Here is a 15,376-nt window from a genome sequence, read left to right as displayed (position 1 = left end):
GTTATTAGCAGCATCTGAGTCAGTCCCTGTCCTGACAGCACTGCCCATGTCCAGGGCCTTGGTTATTCTTCAGTTAAGAGCTTTTAGGCACCGGTAAGGAGTCCAAAGCTGTAGTAAATGAGCCATCCTTTTGTTAGCCTAGAAATAATAAAGCACAGAATCCCCCACCTGTCACCCCGTGGTGACTCTACCAGTGCCAGCAGGAGCTGCAGCTCCCCTCTAGTGCTCAGGCTTGTCCTTAAGTGTCTCTATGTGTGTGTAAATGTATTTGAAATCCTGGGGTCACACGTGCCAGCTATGCTTTTGGAGCCAGGCCTTTGTAACACAAGATACAACATTTGTTACTTATTTAAAATTCTGATAATTTGCACAAATACCGCCAGGCTGTGCTTAAACACTGACCAAATTCTGACACTTAGCAGGGATTTGCTTCTGTGTGTGGAGATGGGGCTGTTGTTTGCGTGGAGCTGTGCAGCACGGGCACCAGCCCCTGAACCACCCTGCCCTTGGGGAGCTGCCAGCCACCCTGCTTTGTGCCTGGCTTTTCCTCAGTGTAAAGGGGGAATCAGAGATACAGCTTGTTCCATCTCATTTCATCCAAGAAGATGCTAATCAACATTTTAATGCCAATGAGATGAATGGGTGGGAAACATGAATTGATATGGGGATGCCGTGGGAGCGCTGAGGTAGAAGTAAATCATTAGTTAGTAAATTGTGCTGACTGAAAGGTCTGATTGAAGCCTCCCACTCAGTGGGGAAGAAGGGAACAAATACCAAATGACTGGGGAAACCCTGGATGCCTGTGTGTGGAATCAATAGAGGTGGAGCATCTGCAGAGGAAAATGGTATGTGACCAGATCAATAAAGTGCATCATCATGCAAAAGAGGCACATTAATAGTGCCTAGAACTTTGGTTATGCCGTGTTTCTGATGCTTGCTCACAAGGTTTCCATCCTAAATATTAACAGTATTTAAATGTAATGTTACTGTACCCCTGGATTTGAGCACCTGTTGGTAAGAGACCGTGCAGGATGTATAGATGATTTCAGCTCCACACTGAAATGAAATCTCCTTGCTGTGGGGTTGGGAGGATGTGTAGCATGTTTGTGTAATTGATCCCATGTAAATAAATGCCAAGGAGCTGAGCTCTGTCTGTGTGTGAAGTTCCTGTAGTTGTTGTTCGCACCCCAAGAGCGACATTCCCGGTGTGCAGATGGCATCACTTGAACACTGCCTTCAGCTTTGTGGATCAGGCTCACTCTCATTTACATTAAGACCATTTTGTATCACTCAGGCAGCATAAGGTGGCCATAAATGAAAAGCAAATTCTATTTACATCCACCTTTGCAGAGTGACCTTAATTTAAATGAGAATCAGGCCCATAATCTGTATAAATATATGCACTCTGTTACATTAAGGTTATTTATTACTTTGTGTTTGGCCTGAGTATGCATGGAGATTTACCACAGATAATCCCTAATCCAGAATTAAACTATTAATATGCATTTTGAGAGGGGTAGCCATAACCTTGAAATTCCTTGGTTTAAGTATGACCTTTAACTTTGTTTGAATATATTTTTTAAATGTATGAATAACAAATTAACATTGGTTGATAAAAAACATTCTGATTCCTTTGTACCATTTGCATCAGTCCATCCTTAACTTACAGAAAGCCTTGAAGATTAGAAGGCTTAATCACTCATCATATTTACTTGTTTTCAAATGTCAGATCACATTTAGTTCAACATACTGTCAGTCTTGTCCCCCTCCTCGCCCGGCATCACTGCAACTGTGGTGGAAATTGTTCTTCTCTTTATATCCAGAGACACCTGAATCTGTGCAGAGTGAAACACTTTGACCCTGTGTAGAGGAATTGCTTTCTGTATCCTCCTGAACGTGGAATTCTGAGCTATACTGTCCCTTGGATGTGCCCTCCAAATTTCTTCTAACTGGGGCTATTTTGTTTTTCTTTCCACAGGCCGCGTCTGAAGTTCAACAACCTGACCTTGATTTCCATTCACGGCCTTCCAGGAAAAGACCCACAGAGCTCCAAGTATAGAAGATTTTTAATTAGCAGGTTTGACTTCATGTCTAAACGCTTCCATAGCACCTGCTGAAAACATAACACTCTGTAATTCTTGTGAACTTGTCCTAAATTTTAGATACATGCGTAGAGAGCCCCAAAATACTCCAATCTGTCTATCCAGCATGCACTCACCTACAAGAGGAGCTGGATAGAATTATGAGTAGGGAAATAGTGCCAAAGCAGTAACTTCAGGACAGCAATCCACTGTGTTATACCTAAATTGTGGGCCCTGCTTTCTGAGGCTTTTTAGATTGTTTAAATCTCCAGGCTGAAGACAAATGACACAAGATGTCTGGTTGCTTTTTAAATCTTGATTAGCTTTTAGCTTCCGTGAGTTTTGTTCTAAATAATGCTGAACCAAAGAATGTACAAGAATTAATATTGGTAATGTGATGGGGACTGACTTTGGGCAGTGTGTGGTAGGATGCAGAGCCCAGCAGTGATAGTGGGGTTTTTGCTTGGTACAGGGGAATTGTTGCTGTTGATCAGTTTGTTCTGCATGAATTCTGCTGCTCGTGGGCTGTGAGTGCCAGTCCCTGGGCCATGGCAGTCTGTCCCCATTCTCAGCCACAGCACTGTCCCAGAGCAGGGCTGTGTACAGCTGAAGGGAAATGGTGGAAGAGACTTGTCTAGGGACTGTCAAACACTTTTCAGATTTCCTTGTTTGCCAGTAAATATAGCTTCCATTTAATCAGATAAAATCTTACCTCTTTAAAATTCCCAGTACATAATTATCATTTAAATACAGTATTTTTGGGGTTTATTTTGGACTAAATCATCGCTGTGGACTTGAACATGATTGTTTTGAACATTGAGAAGCATAGAATTAAAATGGATCAGTTATTCTGAATAGCTGGGGAATGAATTTAGACTAAGTTATTTAGATTTGGCATGTGACTCTTAGGAGCCTTTACATTGTATTTTACCAAATCTTTTCCTCTGTGAGCTGCAGTGCACTAAAGGGCTGGCTCTTTAAATGACAAAACAGCTCCATATCTGCTTGCTTACAAATGGAACTTCTACAAAGATGTGAAAATAATGTAGTGGGAACCTGTTTAAAACCATCTGATCTCATTTGGAATTTTGCCCTGACAAGACATTTTGTAAAAGTAGTTCCTTTGTTACTTTTTAAACTGTAGAAAGGGGTGTGTTCAGGTGCAAATCTAACAAATGAAGGAATTATATTCTCACATAAATGCACATAGTCTCTTTCCTGAGTTCACTGTAGAAAAGAGATGTACTAACAAAGCATCCTTCCTGACAGAAAGTTGCAGTTCAGAACCACCTCACCAGATTTAGCTGTTAAAATCTGAAAGCAGATTAAGAGTGAAAATTGAACTCTGCAGGGTATGATTTCTAAAAGCATCCCTGTGATTTTGGAGTGTCTGTCTCCTTGGAACTGTGCACCTCAATTATAGAGGTGCTTTTGAAAACTTCCCTCTGTCCTTAATGTCTCTTTTATTTACAGATTTCTGCATTACTACAGTTCAGAATTGTCAGTGGTTTTCTTCCCTTATTTTTTTTCACTCTGGTGCCTCTGAGGATGCAGAGCATCACAGAAAGCCTGGCAATTCAATCCTAAAATTCTCCAGGCTGTGCAATCAACTGTATTTGTTCCTGTGGCATCCTGAATGCCAGTTTTGGGAGTTTGGTAGCAATGATTAACCTAGAACCAGGAGCTCTGTACTGGGATGTGTGTCCTGATATTAATGGCAAAGCAGCAGCTGTCAGTGCTGGTCTCTGCCTGCACTCTCTGCTGCAGCTGCTGGTGCCACAGAAAAGCATCAAATGCTTGAGCATGGGCCCAGCCCCTTCTGTTTAATCACTTTGAGGCCTGTGGGAGAAAGTGGAGTATTTTTCATCACTAAGTATACATAGAAAGCAAAGTTTTTGGGTCTCTAAATAGCCATGTATTTTCTGTGGTGACTTGAGCTGACAGCCTGGGTGAAACCCAGAGTCTCTGTACTGGGCATTCCCCTCCTGAGGTCCTGGCAGGGGTGAGACTCAGCTTCTTTCACAGAGTTTGTTCACAGTGTTTCTTCTTGCAGTGCTGCTCTGGTCTCACAAACCAGACACCTGTGTGACACCAGCCATTCTTTTTTTGTGTGTGTTTTAAACCTGTTGCATTCTTTTTCACCAGATCCTGTGAGTTTATTGCTCTACAAAGCTAAAAATGGGTTTGTCCACTTCTACTGAAAGAACCTATCTGAATAGGCTTTGCCTGGTGCAGGTTTTCAGTATTGGGGAGGGATGGAGTTGAGCCCAGCTGGATCTGCACAGTGGCCAGCAGCAATCTCTTGCGCATTTCCATGGTGGGCCATCACCAGGCTCAGTAGCCACAATGGATCTAATTGGGAATGTTCTCACATTTTATAGTGATATGTCTGTTGCACATCTGTATGGAAGCATTTTATCTACAGGAATCTTTGTCTTTGCTGAAGGCTGTTATTAAGCAGAGAGGGTGGTACAAATGCAGTAATAAGTGCCTTGGTATTTACTTGGTTGAACATTCTTGGTGGGGGCACACTCTGAGCCTTTGGAAATAATTGTAATTTTCATTGCTGAGGCATTAAAAGAGGTTTTGTTCCATTTGGATTTTGCTTTAAAATTGTTTTTTTTTAAAATAGCAGCTTCCAGATATTTTATACTTCTCTCATGCATAGGTATATCTGATGCTTTTTGTTTGGAACAGGGTGTAAAACCCCTAAAACATGAGAAAAGCAAACCTTGTCTGTGACTGCCAAAGCCAACATGTGATTTTTAGGATACTGGTATGGAATTCACACTGTTAGAGCACGTTGCTTGTGATGTGTGCTCCATGCACACCCAGAACATCCTGGAGTGCACCACTCAGGAGCAGTTAAGTGTGCTTTCGGTATTTGTCATTCTTGCATTGTGAAACAGTCCTTTTGGAAAGGGGTCACCAGTGGGAGACTTGAGATCTCTGCCTTTTACTTCTAGTTCTGACAACCGTTTTCCTAGCTTTCTATTTATTTTTAAGCTTTTTGGACTAATACTTTGGAATACGGATGCTAAAATGCTAGGGTGGGTTCCCTGCATTTGTGTCTCACCGTAGCTATGACTGGTGAAGTTGAATAGCAAAGGAAGGAAAGTTGAGAAAAAGCTGAATAAAGAAGTCTTGTCTTGGAGAAAATGTTGTACTGTTGAATTATTTTCTTTGCAAGTTAAAAAGCTTCTACCTCCAATCAGTCTGCAAAGGAAAAGCAGAATAAAGCATAGATTTCTGATTTTGTTCTTAAATTACGTGGTTGTAAGGCCCAATGCTGGAAAGCCTTGTTTGGGTTGAGCAGAAAGCTGTCAATTTGTAACTGAGTATTTCCTAATGCCTAATCTTTTACCACAGACTGCAGTAAACTCACAGCAAGGGAGCAGGCGGAACCACTGGGGGCCTGGGCTGAGCTCACCAGATGTCTAATTAGTGCCTGCTGTCAGCTGCCGAAATGTCACTTACAGATATTTTTTCTTTGCAGCCACTGTTTCAATGATGAAGATTATGCACAGATGTCACTTTGTTCCTGGGTTAACGTTGTGGTTGGTAAAATGACGGGCATAAACCGCAGTGCCAAATACGTTGTTGTTTCCAAGGAGAAGAAAGTGCCGTACGACTACCTGGTTCTGTGCATGGGACAGAGCTACCAGGTGAGCTGTGTGCAGAGTGAACCAGCACAATATTCCCAAGCTTTCTACAGTGAGTGGTGTTCCTGAGGCTAGGCAGAGCAGCCTTAGCAAGGGTAGCACCAGCAGTTTGCAGCCCTGTAGTGTGCAGCAGGTTGTAGGGCAGTGTCGGTGCTGCTGCCGAAGCTGGAGGAGAGGAGGGTCAGACAGTTTCCCACCAGCAGTTTACTGCTCAGGGTTGGGCAGGAGGCAAAGCTGACTGTGTTTTTGCCACCATAACCATTAAGCCTGCTAAGGAGCAGGCTCAACTGACATGTGGTCCCAGCTACAGGAGACTTAACTCCAGCTGGCCTAACACCATTTGACCTAGTTTTGGAAATGGAGAGAATTCCTTATCAAATTAATTACTTATCTCACGTGATGACCATGCCTAGGCACGTCCATGGTGCTGTTTGGTATTGTAGCACACAGCTGAGTTTCCAGTGAGATTGAAGCAGATCCTTAGCTGCATGTCAGATGTGGAATCAAGTTGAGCTCCAGCCCCACAGCTTCTACTCAGACTCCCTGGGCAGGGTTGCTTCTGGCTCCTGTATGCCCATGAGGCCATCAGGCCCCATAACCAAATGAGCAGCCTGGTACAGCCCTTTTTGTTGCAGGGCTTTACCTTACCTGGGTGGTTTGGGGTAGAAGTTATGAGCAAGACATTTTGCCTTTAAAATCAGGAGATGGATGTGAGCAATGTCTGCAGCTTTGCAGTGCTGTACCACGTCCCACAGCGGTGTCTGGCTGCCTGTGTGCTGTGTGGTCTGATCCCTTCTCAGAGCAGAGGCATACTAAAACAGCAGCCCTCCCACAGCGGTGTCTGGCTGCCTGTGTGCTGTGTGGTCTGATCCCTTCTCAGAGGCACACTTAAACAGCAGCCTATGGGCACTGCTCAGCAGGGATGAAGCTGAAGTGTGGGCTGGAAAAATGCTCCTAGGAAAAGGTGTTTGGAGGTAACTCTGACTTGCAAAATATTTTATGGCAAGTAACTGCAGTGAGGGAGAAAGCTAAAGATAGCAAGGGAAAAAGCAGGTTTTGTCTGCCTTTGAGGAGAAATTCCATCATTATCATTCATTCTCACTTTCAAGCTATACAAAAGGATAAGAATTGAGTGGCTTCTGCTTTATTACACAGAGCTCTAGTCCATCCTTTTTGTAAGTTGTTCCTTATTTGGTAAGCCGTCAAATTAATGCTTAGTAAAACATTATGTGTTATGATTTAGAGATTTACTTGTTGAGTAAGATCTTTTGGTGTCATGCTTGGTTTTATATGACCCAGCAGTATTTCAGTTGTTCTGGCTGGCAGTGAGAACAGGGTTCAGGATGTGGCTCAGTGGTGCTGAGGAAGTCAGAGACAAAATTGCCTTTTTGCTTTGTACGGCTCAAACTGAGTTTGTTATTGTAAAGCAGCATTACCCAGTGAACGTGTTACCGAATCTTCACATTTGAACTGTCAAACAGGTTTTGATCCCTTTCTCTGGGACAAAATCTGTCATTGTAGAAGGCTGATTTTTGCTGACAAAAGGTGGAGGTAGAGCTGTTAAAAGTGATCTGTTATTCAGAGAGCTGTGGAGATTCCCTGCTGTGTGTTGGGACATTTCTGCTGTCTGCTGTGCAGTCCCTGGCGTTTGCCACGTGCGCTTGCACTGGCAGCACTGTTTGAAGTGGTCAGCCACATCCCACAGGAAACAGGGAACACCTGCACACGTGTGCACTCAGATTGATGGGATCCGTGTTCCCTGTGGCCATGGGTGTGTTTGCTGCTGCTGAGTGTGACTAAGGGTTGGGATATGCCAGAACAGCAGCCCTTGGGTAGCCAAAGTGAGAGTGTCATTGTGTTTTGACATCTCCAAGGGCTGTGCCATATCCACTCACCGACTCATTTCTTCAGGCCTTGGCTCCCATGGAAGCAGATATCAGTGAAGTCATGAGCCACAGGCCACAGAGGTACACAGAGAAAGTCCCTCCCAATCACTTCACTCTCAATGACACCCAGGACTGCTTGGAGGCAGCACTCTGGCTGGAGAAAAACCTCATCAGATCCACAGGTAAGGGGCTTCGTTAGTACACACACGTACAGAAATGTTTCCTAGGCTTATTATTTCCTTTATTCCCTGGTATAATTGGTGCCTGATGAATTCTAACAGTCTTTCATCTGCTGTGCTTTGTTTTCCAGATTAATTTAGAATTTTTGGTTATTTTTGATACCCAGCATATTTAGCTGGGGAAAGAAAGGTTTGAGATAGATTAATTATCTGCAGTTATTATAGAAAACCAAATGAGTCCCAGATGCAAATCTGTCTGGAGTCATTAATTCACCAGTGAAATTATAATTTAATTAGTGGATGTGGTTTTCTGCTGTATAGAAAAAAAAAATCTAGATTTGTGGCATAACACAAAGAAAATAAGCTTAAATTAGGAAGTGTCTCTTAGCATTGTATTCAGTTGCATCAGTGAGAGATTTTCACATAGAACTGCAAGTTCCTGGTACTTTTTAACCCTTAAAATCAGATGTTTATGCCAATGTGCACCATCCCTGTATTTCCTCAGCCTTGTCATGTGTGCTCTGTTTGTATGTTCACTAGCTCATCCACTGTGTGTGCGCTGTGGAAAATACCTGGGACCATCCAGGTTTCTGAGTCAACTTTGAACTAGAAAAACAGAGACCAAAGAGTCAACAAGTTTATGAAATGTCAGTTCCTGCTGGCTCTGAGTCAGGACAGCTCAGAGCAGGAAAGCTGTCTTTGTGGGGAATTCCTGCTGGCAGAATGCAAGAGCAGGACTTTCCTGAAGATGTGTTTTACCTGCCTTGTTTGTGGAGTGTGATGAGAATTGGCAGTGCTTTGGTGTGGTGCAAGGTTCACACCTGCTTGGCAGTCCTTTAGGGAAGTTCTAAAAGCATTGGGAATTCCTTTATCATTCTCCAGGTCTTGCTGTGATCAGCACAGGGCTTCATAAACATGGCAGTGTTTCTTGGCCAGCTTCCTGGCCTCTGGAGCAGTCCAGCTCCACCTGTCCTCCAGCTGGTACCAGCCCTGCCCACATAGCCTTACCTGGTATCCAGCTGCTACAGCAGCTGACTTTGCATAGACAGATGAGGGTGTTAGCTTTCTCTGTTTGCTGCTGCTAGTCCTTCTTGTAACTCCCTGTGTGCCCAGTGCTGGAATGTGCTCCGGTGCCTCTGTGCAGGTTGTGCCTGGGAGCAGCCGCTGGCTGGGATGCAGAATGCCAGGAGGACCAGTCACTCTGCAGCAAATGGCACAATCGTGTTGTCTCACCTGCTTTGGCATGGGCACACCTGCACTAGCAGCAGTGCTGAAGCCATGGGATGTTCATCTTGACTTTGTTATTGCTGCTGGCCTTGGATGCAAGGTGGAGCTGCATCTCTTAGTGAGGCCCTGGCCTGGCTTCATGTGTAGAGAAGGTAAATTCACACCACCAGTGAGGCTGGTCTGGAGGCACTTTTGGAGATGTGGCCTAGCAGAGATGTGACACCTTCCCCTTTCCCCCTGCTCTGGCTTCAGTTCCCTCTCCTTGCTCTTCCCATCACGTTCTCTACTGCTGTGCAGAGTGCCCATCTGGAGAGGTCTTCCTCCACTGATCTCAGTTCCACTTATTCCTCACCCTGCTTCTTCTTCCAGCTGTGTTTCTTACAAACATCGTTCCTTCAGTCTTGACAGCTCTTGAAAGCTCTGGGAGGGCTTTCTGCTGCTGAGGGCCTGGGAGCAGGGCAAGCACTGGCCCCATGGCTGCCACTGTGGCTTTCTGATGAAACCCAGCCACCTAATGCATGGAACCTATTACAGCTGTAATTGGGACTAATTGAAATTCATCTCCTATTAGCTCTGCACTTTCCATGAAAATAAAAGTAGGATGGAAGTAAAGTAAGGAACAAAACTGCTTTAATGGCCCAAAATGAAGCAATTTTTTTTTTTCCCTTCACCTAAGCATAGTTTACTGCCTTATTAAAAGTGTGTTTTGTAAGCATACTCCTGCATTAAAATTCCAGTGCATGAATCACCAACTGGAGCCACCAATGCTTTAGCTCATACTGGGTTTCTCCTTTGGCTTTTGCAAACTGCAAAGATTCAGGTCACATTAGGGTCACCAAAATCTTGTGCTTCTTACTTGTGGAAAATTAATGAGTCTGCTCTGCAGCAGGATGCTGACATTCAGGTAATAAATGATAAAACTGCTGTAATGATCTTTATTTATGGCTGTTTTTTCTGTAGAAGGTTATTATGTTTACTCACAGATACATACATTTTCATGTAGTTAAATAATAAAAGCATCCTGAGGAACTGCTCTCTGTTCAGTGGACATAATTTCAGTCCATAATGAATATCTGCAGTTCCTAGACTACTAGCACTGTCATCTAAAAAGCCACTAATATTGTAATAAGCAGAAGCAGTAAATTGTTGATTTACAAGAGGTCAATAAAGGAGCATTGCTTTCCCTGATCTAATGCAGTTGTATTTAATATTACCATATAAACCAGAATTTTAATTTTCCTTGAGAAATGTAGGGCTCTCATCTGATCTTGTCCATCCCCAAATGCCCGTGTCTAATGCAGGAACTGAGCTTCTCTCTGAGGGGCCTGTGCTGCCCAAGGGTGAAGGGTCTCAGCCCAGCCTTGCCCTGCAGTCAGAATGGAGCCTTTCTCAGCTGTCTCTCAGGGAAGCCCTCCTCATCCTCCTTTTCCAGCCACAGCATCCTCTTCACTCCTCATACGTTTCACTCCCTGCAAATCAAAAACATGTAAATGTAGCATGAGGCTGTTGGCACCTGCACACCACATCCTGGTCTGCACTGTCAGCACATGGTGTTAATAAAAATGAGTATAGCAAAGCTGGTCTTTACCCACAGGTTCTGCTGGGCTGCTTCTTGCATTACACCCTGCTGTAGCAGGGAACAAACAATCAGGCTTGCATCTGTCTTCTCTTTTGGCACTCTCCTGAGGCTGCTGTAGCTGCAGACAGGTGTTCTGGCAGGCACAAGCTATGGGATAGATTCTTCTGGCTTGGGAAGTAAGGCCAGTGGTGGACATACTGGAGCATTCCTGTATTCTGTATGATATTTATGGAAGTAGTAAGATCTCTTTATTCTTATGTTTTTGAATTGATACATTTGCTGGTAAAATGGTTCTGTCCCTTGGGTTGTTGCTGTGAACAGCAGAAACAAGTTTTCTGTCATTGGTGTGCTGTGTACTCATGGGGCAAGTCTTTTCTCTGGCAGCTGTGAAGAGAGATATTTCTTTGGCACCTACAAGCAGCCAAACTGATGGGGACAAATAAAAAAACCTTGTAGTCAAAGGGGAATAGTAGAACATCTGTTAACATTTTTGTCATTAATATTCTTGGGAGCTGGGGCTGTGTGCATGCTCAGATTAGTATTGCCCTACATCTCATGCAGTAAAACATGGTCCAGTGAGATCAATTTAGCCCATGAAATAATACAAGTCAGGGCACTGGGGATGCTGTCACTTGTGAGATGGAAATGCCACCTCTGAGACAAACGTGCAGGTTGGTTGCAGCACTGCCCAGGTGAGAAACATGAAAGCACTGGGAAGGTGGTTTTTAGTCATCCTTGCACTGACAGGTCAGATCTGAAACACAGGAGGTGATGTGGACATGGGCAGGCAGGTGGAGGTGTCCTGCCTCCCTCTAGACCCTGCCACTTGCTCAGGGCTGGTGCAGCTGAGTGTGCACAGAGAGCTTGCAGGGCTGGGCTCTGGCCCTCAGATGAAGGTCCTTATCTCCAGGAGAGGAGTTCCATTTTGCCTGGGTTCCTTAAAGGCTTAGTGGATCACACAACAGACAAATGCTTCCTGTTCCGAGAAGGGGGCAGAGGGAATGAAGGGGAGAGGAGCACGTCTCAGTCTTGCTCAGAGGAATGTTGGTGTGTTTTATATGAAACCATCCTGAGATAAAATACACAGCTGCTCTGCTGCCTCCCAGCTCTGCCTCTCTTATTGTCAGGAGGGCTTTAGCCCTTAGGCTGGAGAGCCCCATCGTGCTCACACAGAACAGACCCTCCCCTCCTCATGTTCCTGCTCAGCTCTGACTGTGCCATTTGAAGTAGCAGCAGGTTGGGACAAGAATGAGCAAGGCCCTGTCCTGCAGCTCTGCAGTGCCAGGCAGGAGGGATTGATCAGGTCTGAGCTCCCTTTGCCCGGGGCAGGAGGATGGAGCTGGATTCAGGAGTTGTTTCTGTGCTGGTGCTGATGCTCTGCAGAAGGAACAGCAGTTGCTACATGCTGCTGTCATGGCAGCTGCTTGGATGGATGGCTGCCTGCAGCTTGCTGAGCTCCCAGCAGTGAGCAGGGATGGAACTGGCTCTGGGCTGGGCATTGTGCCATGTGCAGCTGCCTTCAGAGTTGTGCCGAGCTCTCCTCACCACCGGGGACAGGTACTCTGCGGGGCCATCCCCATTCTCTGGAGATCAGGCTTTGGCAGAAGGGAGTGGCAGCACTGGTGACCTCCATGTGGCACAAGGGCTTGTTTTCTATAATTTGGCCTTCCCATGGTTTGTGGGTGTTTTCTGAATGCTGTATTGAATTTGATTCTGTCTGCTCCCCCCTTTTTCAGTCCTTTGAATGAGCAAAATTAGGGAGAGAGGGGAGAACAAAATAAAAACAGTTATTTATTTATTTATTTACCCCTAGAGGCTTTTCAATCAAAATAATTGAGATTATGGGGTCAGGATGAATATAATATTTCTGTGTTAAGTACTTGCCTACTTTGTGGGATGTTTTGTACAGATTCTTCACTAAATTATCTTAGCTGCTGTTGCTAGGTAACATTGTTTGCTTCATAGCTTCAGAGAAACAAGAGGGTCAAAGAGTGCAATTCCATGTTATTATCATCTGAGTTATACTAATAAGGTTTTCATTGTGTGTCTTAGATATCTTTTGCCCTTTTTTTTTCTTTTTAGGGAACGTCATTGTCTATGGGAATACAATTGACATGTACACCACGGTAGAAAGCCTCTTGTCCTTAGGGATTGATGGTTCCCGCATCCATCTTGTGCAGGCTCCGCTCAGCTCTGCCGGTCCCTGCCTCGCCGACGCCAGCCTGGAGCGCGCCCTGGGGGAGACCCTGGCAGAGGCGGGCGTGGCCGTGCACCCGGACAGCGTCCTGACACAGTGGGGACAGGGTGACCGTGGCCTCATCACCTGGGCTGCCTTCACCTCTGCCTCTCACCTCCTCCACCTGCAGTGCTCAGTAAGTACGCGCTTCCCACGCCTCTCCTTCAGGCTGGTTTTTTTAACACAAAAGGCATCAAATTTACCTGCTCCCTCACAGATTTATCTATTTCCTCATTGTCTCTAGGAGATGGAATATTCACTTGTTAGTCTCAATGATTTTTTTTTTAAATCCGAATAAACCTATTGTTAATGTCCTGACTGATATGGATTAAAATGTATTTAAGTCACCTGACACACAAGTAATTGTGACTGCTGAGTGACAAATACTCTTAAATAATTTTCAAAGTAATTCCAGAAATCCTTTTCTTATTTAAATGTGCAGTTACTCTTGTCTATAGTTATGTGCATTTGTCATAGTAGAGGCCAAAAACACTGGGATAGTATGTAACAATGAAAATATATTTTAAGCAAGTTCCTTTTCCTCTGCATCAATGATTGCACTTTTTTTCACTTCCAGTACCAATATCTTACGGAAGCTGTCGGCATGTTCACAGGTGTGGCTCTGCTCTGAGACTGGGTACAGGTTCTAGCCTTTCCTAAGGGCCAGCATATTTCTGTTTTCCTTTATTGGGCTAATCCACAGGAGTGAGTCACTTCAAAACCTGCATCCATAGGGAGCCACCAAGACCCTCTGCACTCCCCGCTGTGCGTGCCCTCCTCTGTGCAGCTGTTGGGGTTAACTGTGGAGAGGGTGAGCCCTGTGCCTCTTCCAGAGAGCTTCCCAGGTGTTGGGGTCCCTGCTGGCCTCCCTGCTCTGCAGCCCTTTGCTTTTTCACATAGGGATGGTTAAGCCATTTGTGATAAGGGTGAAGACCTCACACAGCACTTCTGTCCATAGCAGTCTCCTGACTTTGGTCTCCATATCAGTAGTGATGTTCCTCCCACTCTCTCCCTGTATGCAGCTTTTTAAGTTCTCTCCTTTTTCCTTGAAATCTCTCTATTTTTATCCGTCCACAAAAATCTCAACGTGGTTCTTGGTTTTGCAGCTTGGTATCTACTGACCAGCTCCCCTTCAGCCCCCTCGTTTCCCCACCACCTTGTCAGCATGGCCTGCACTGTTCCTTCAGATGCCCCTTGCCTTGGGGTTTCTTTCTCCTGTTTGTGCCCCATGCTCCTCCTTCCTCCATCCACGGTCCTTCCCTGTGGAGGTCTCTCTTTCACAGCCTCCAAGATGAAAGACCTGCAATTACTTGTGATGTTGAGGGCTTTGTATTCTCCAAAACCAGTTCAGCTGCCATGCAAGGCTCCTGTAACTGCCTCCAGCCATGTGGGAGGCTGGACTCAGACGAGGAGCAGGCTCTGGAGAGCAGCTACACCGGGAAGGCAGCTGCACTCACAAGAGGCCAGGCTCTGCAGGAATCGTCTCTGCAGCAGCTCTGGGCCTTTTGGGATTTCAGCCAGTATCAACTGTTGATTGGCAGTTCTTGGGGACTTAATTTGTTGAGTCCTGCAGGATAAAAACAACAGGAGAAAATCTCTTCTTTCCCTAAAGCAGCAGCCTCCCTCTTCCCTACCTCCTGCCCAGGCTGACAGATGGCTCCCACCTGGAGGTTGCAGCCCTCCCCTCTAGTGACACTGTCCTGCCTGTCAGCTGGCAGGATGTGGGGCTGTGTGGTCCTCTTGCCCTCATGGGCAGAGCTTCCTTGATTTTTGGCTCCCTGAGATGGTCAAAATTCTCTCAGCTGTGCACAGTTAATCACTTAGTTTATCTATGAACAAGCCCAGGGGCTCTGGCTCCTTCACTGCCCCATCTCTGCTTATGCCAGTGCTGCTAAAATTTCCAGCTCCCTGTGCCTTTTCTTTCAGGCATTCGAGTATCTGACACTTGTCCTTAGTCCCCAAGAAAGTTCTTTGGGGGTACAACTGGGTAACAGTCCAGATTTATCCTGAGCTGGTGCTAAGGGAAGGACAGTTTACAGATGCTGCTTTGGCCTGGCACAATTAAGTCTTGGACTGTTCAGAATGAAGATGGCAAGGGAAAATGTGCTCATCTGAGACCCTTCCATCCTTTCTTCAGCCAGTAAAGGAATATTTCTTGCTGTAAGAGCAGCAATTAGTTGTCTGATGGTTTTAAAAGCTGAGGGCACACACAGTATGTGGGCTGAGGGCACTGAAACTCACTCCCATGAGTTTCACTGACTCAGGAAAAGCTCAGTGTGAGGGCTCTGGGACTTCACAGACCCTTGGAACAGTGTCTTCATCTGGGCCCTTTGCACACTGTGGTCTTGTTCAAAACATCTCTCAGCCTTGTCATTCTTATTCCTTTCACCTCCCTGTAGCCAGTGGGCACTCTTGACTTACACTCATTTGGGGATTGTGTTCTGCCAGCTCTCAGTTTATCATTTGCCAGAGAAAGCCTTGAGGATGCTGCTCATGGTTGTTGCTTCTCCCCCACCTGCTGTCTGC

The 15,376-nt window shown here is 45.3% G+C and overlaps 1 protein-coding gene across 1 annotated transcript in view; it reads left to right on the top strand.

Annotated features, from left to right (window-relative positions):
- CFAP61 (cilia and flagella associated protein 61) overlaps positions 1-15,376 on the top strand; it is an 83,172-nt gene that overhangs the window by 49,607 nt on the left and 18,189 nt on the right. Inside the window, exons 17-20 of the mRNA XM_041417153.1 lie at positions 1,979-2,077; positions 5,578-5,746; positions 7,655-7,811; positions 12,697-12,986. Of these exons, the coding sequence (XP_041273087.1) occupies positions 1,979-2,077; positions 5,578-5,746; positions 7,655-7,811; positions 12,697-12,986 (715 nt within the window). The remainder of the gene's footprint in view (positions 1-1,978; positions 2,078-5,577; positions 5,747-7,654; positions 7,812-12,696; positions 12,987-15,376) is intronic.

The sequence above is a fragment of the Onychostruthus taczanowskii genome, unplaced genomic scaffold (genome assembly GCF_017590055.1).
Source record: "Onychostruthus taczanowskii isolate IOZ18803 unplaced genomic scaffold, ASM1759005v1 scaffold55, whole genome shotgun sequence".
Classification (NCBI taxonomy): Eukaryota; Metazoa; Chordata; class Aves; order Passeriformes; family Passeridae; genus Onychostruthus; species Onychostruthus taczanowskii.
The sequence above is the reverse complement of the archived record's forward strand: the minus strand, read 5'-3'. Positions and strand labels throughout refer to the sequence as shown.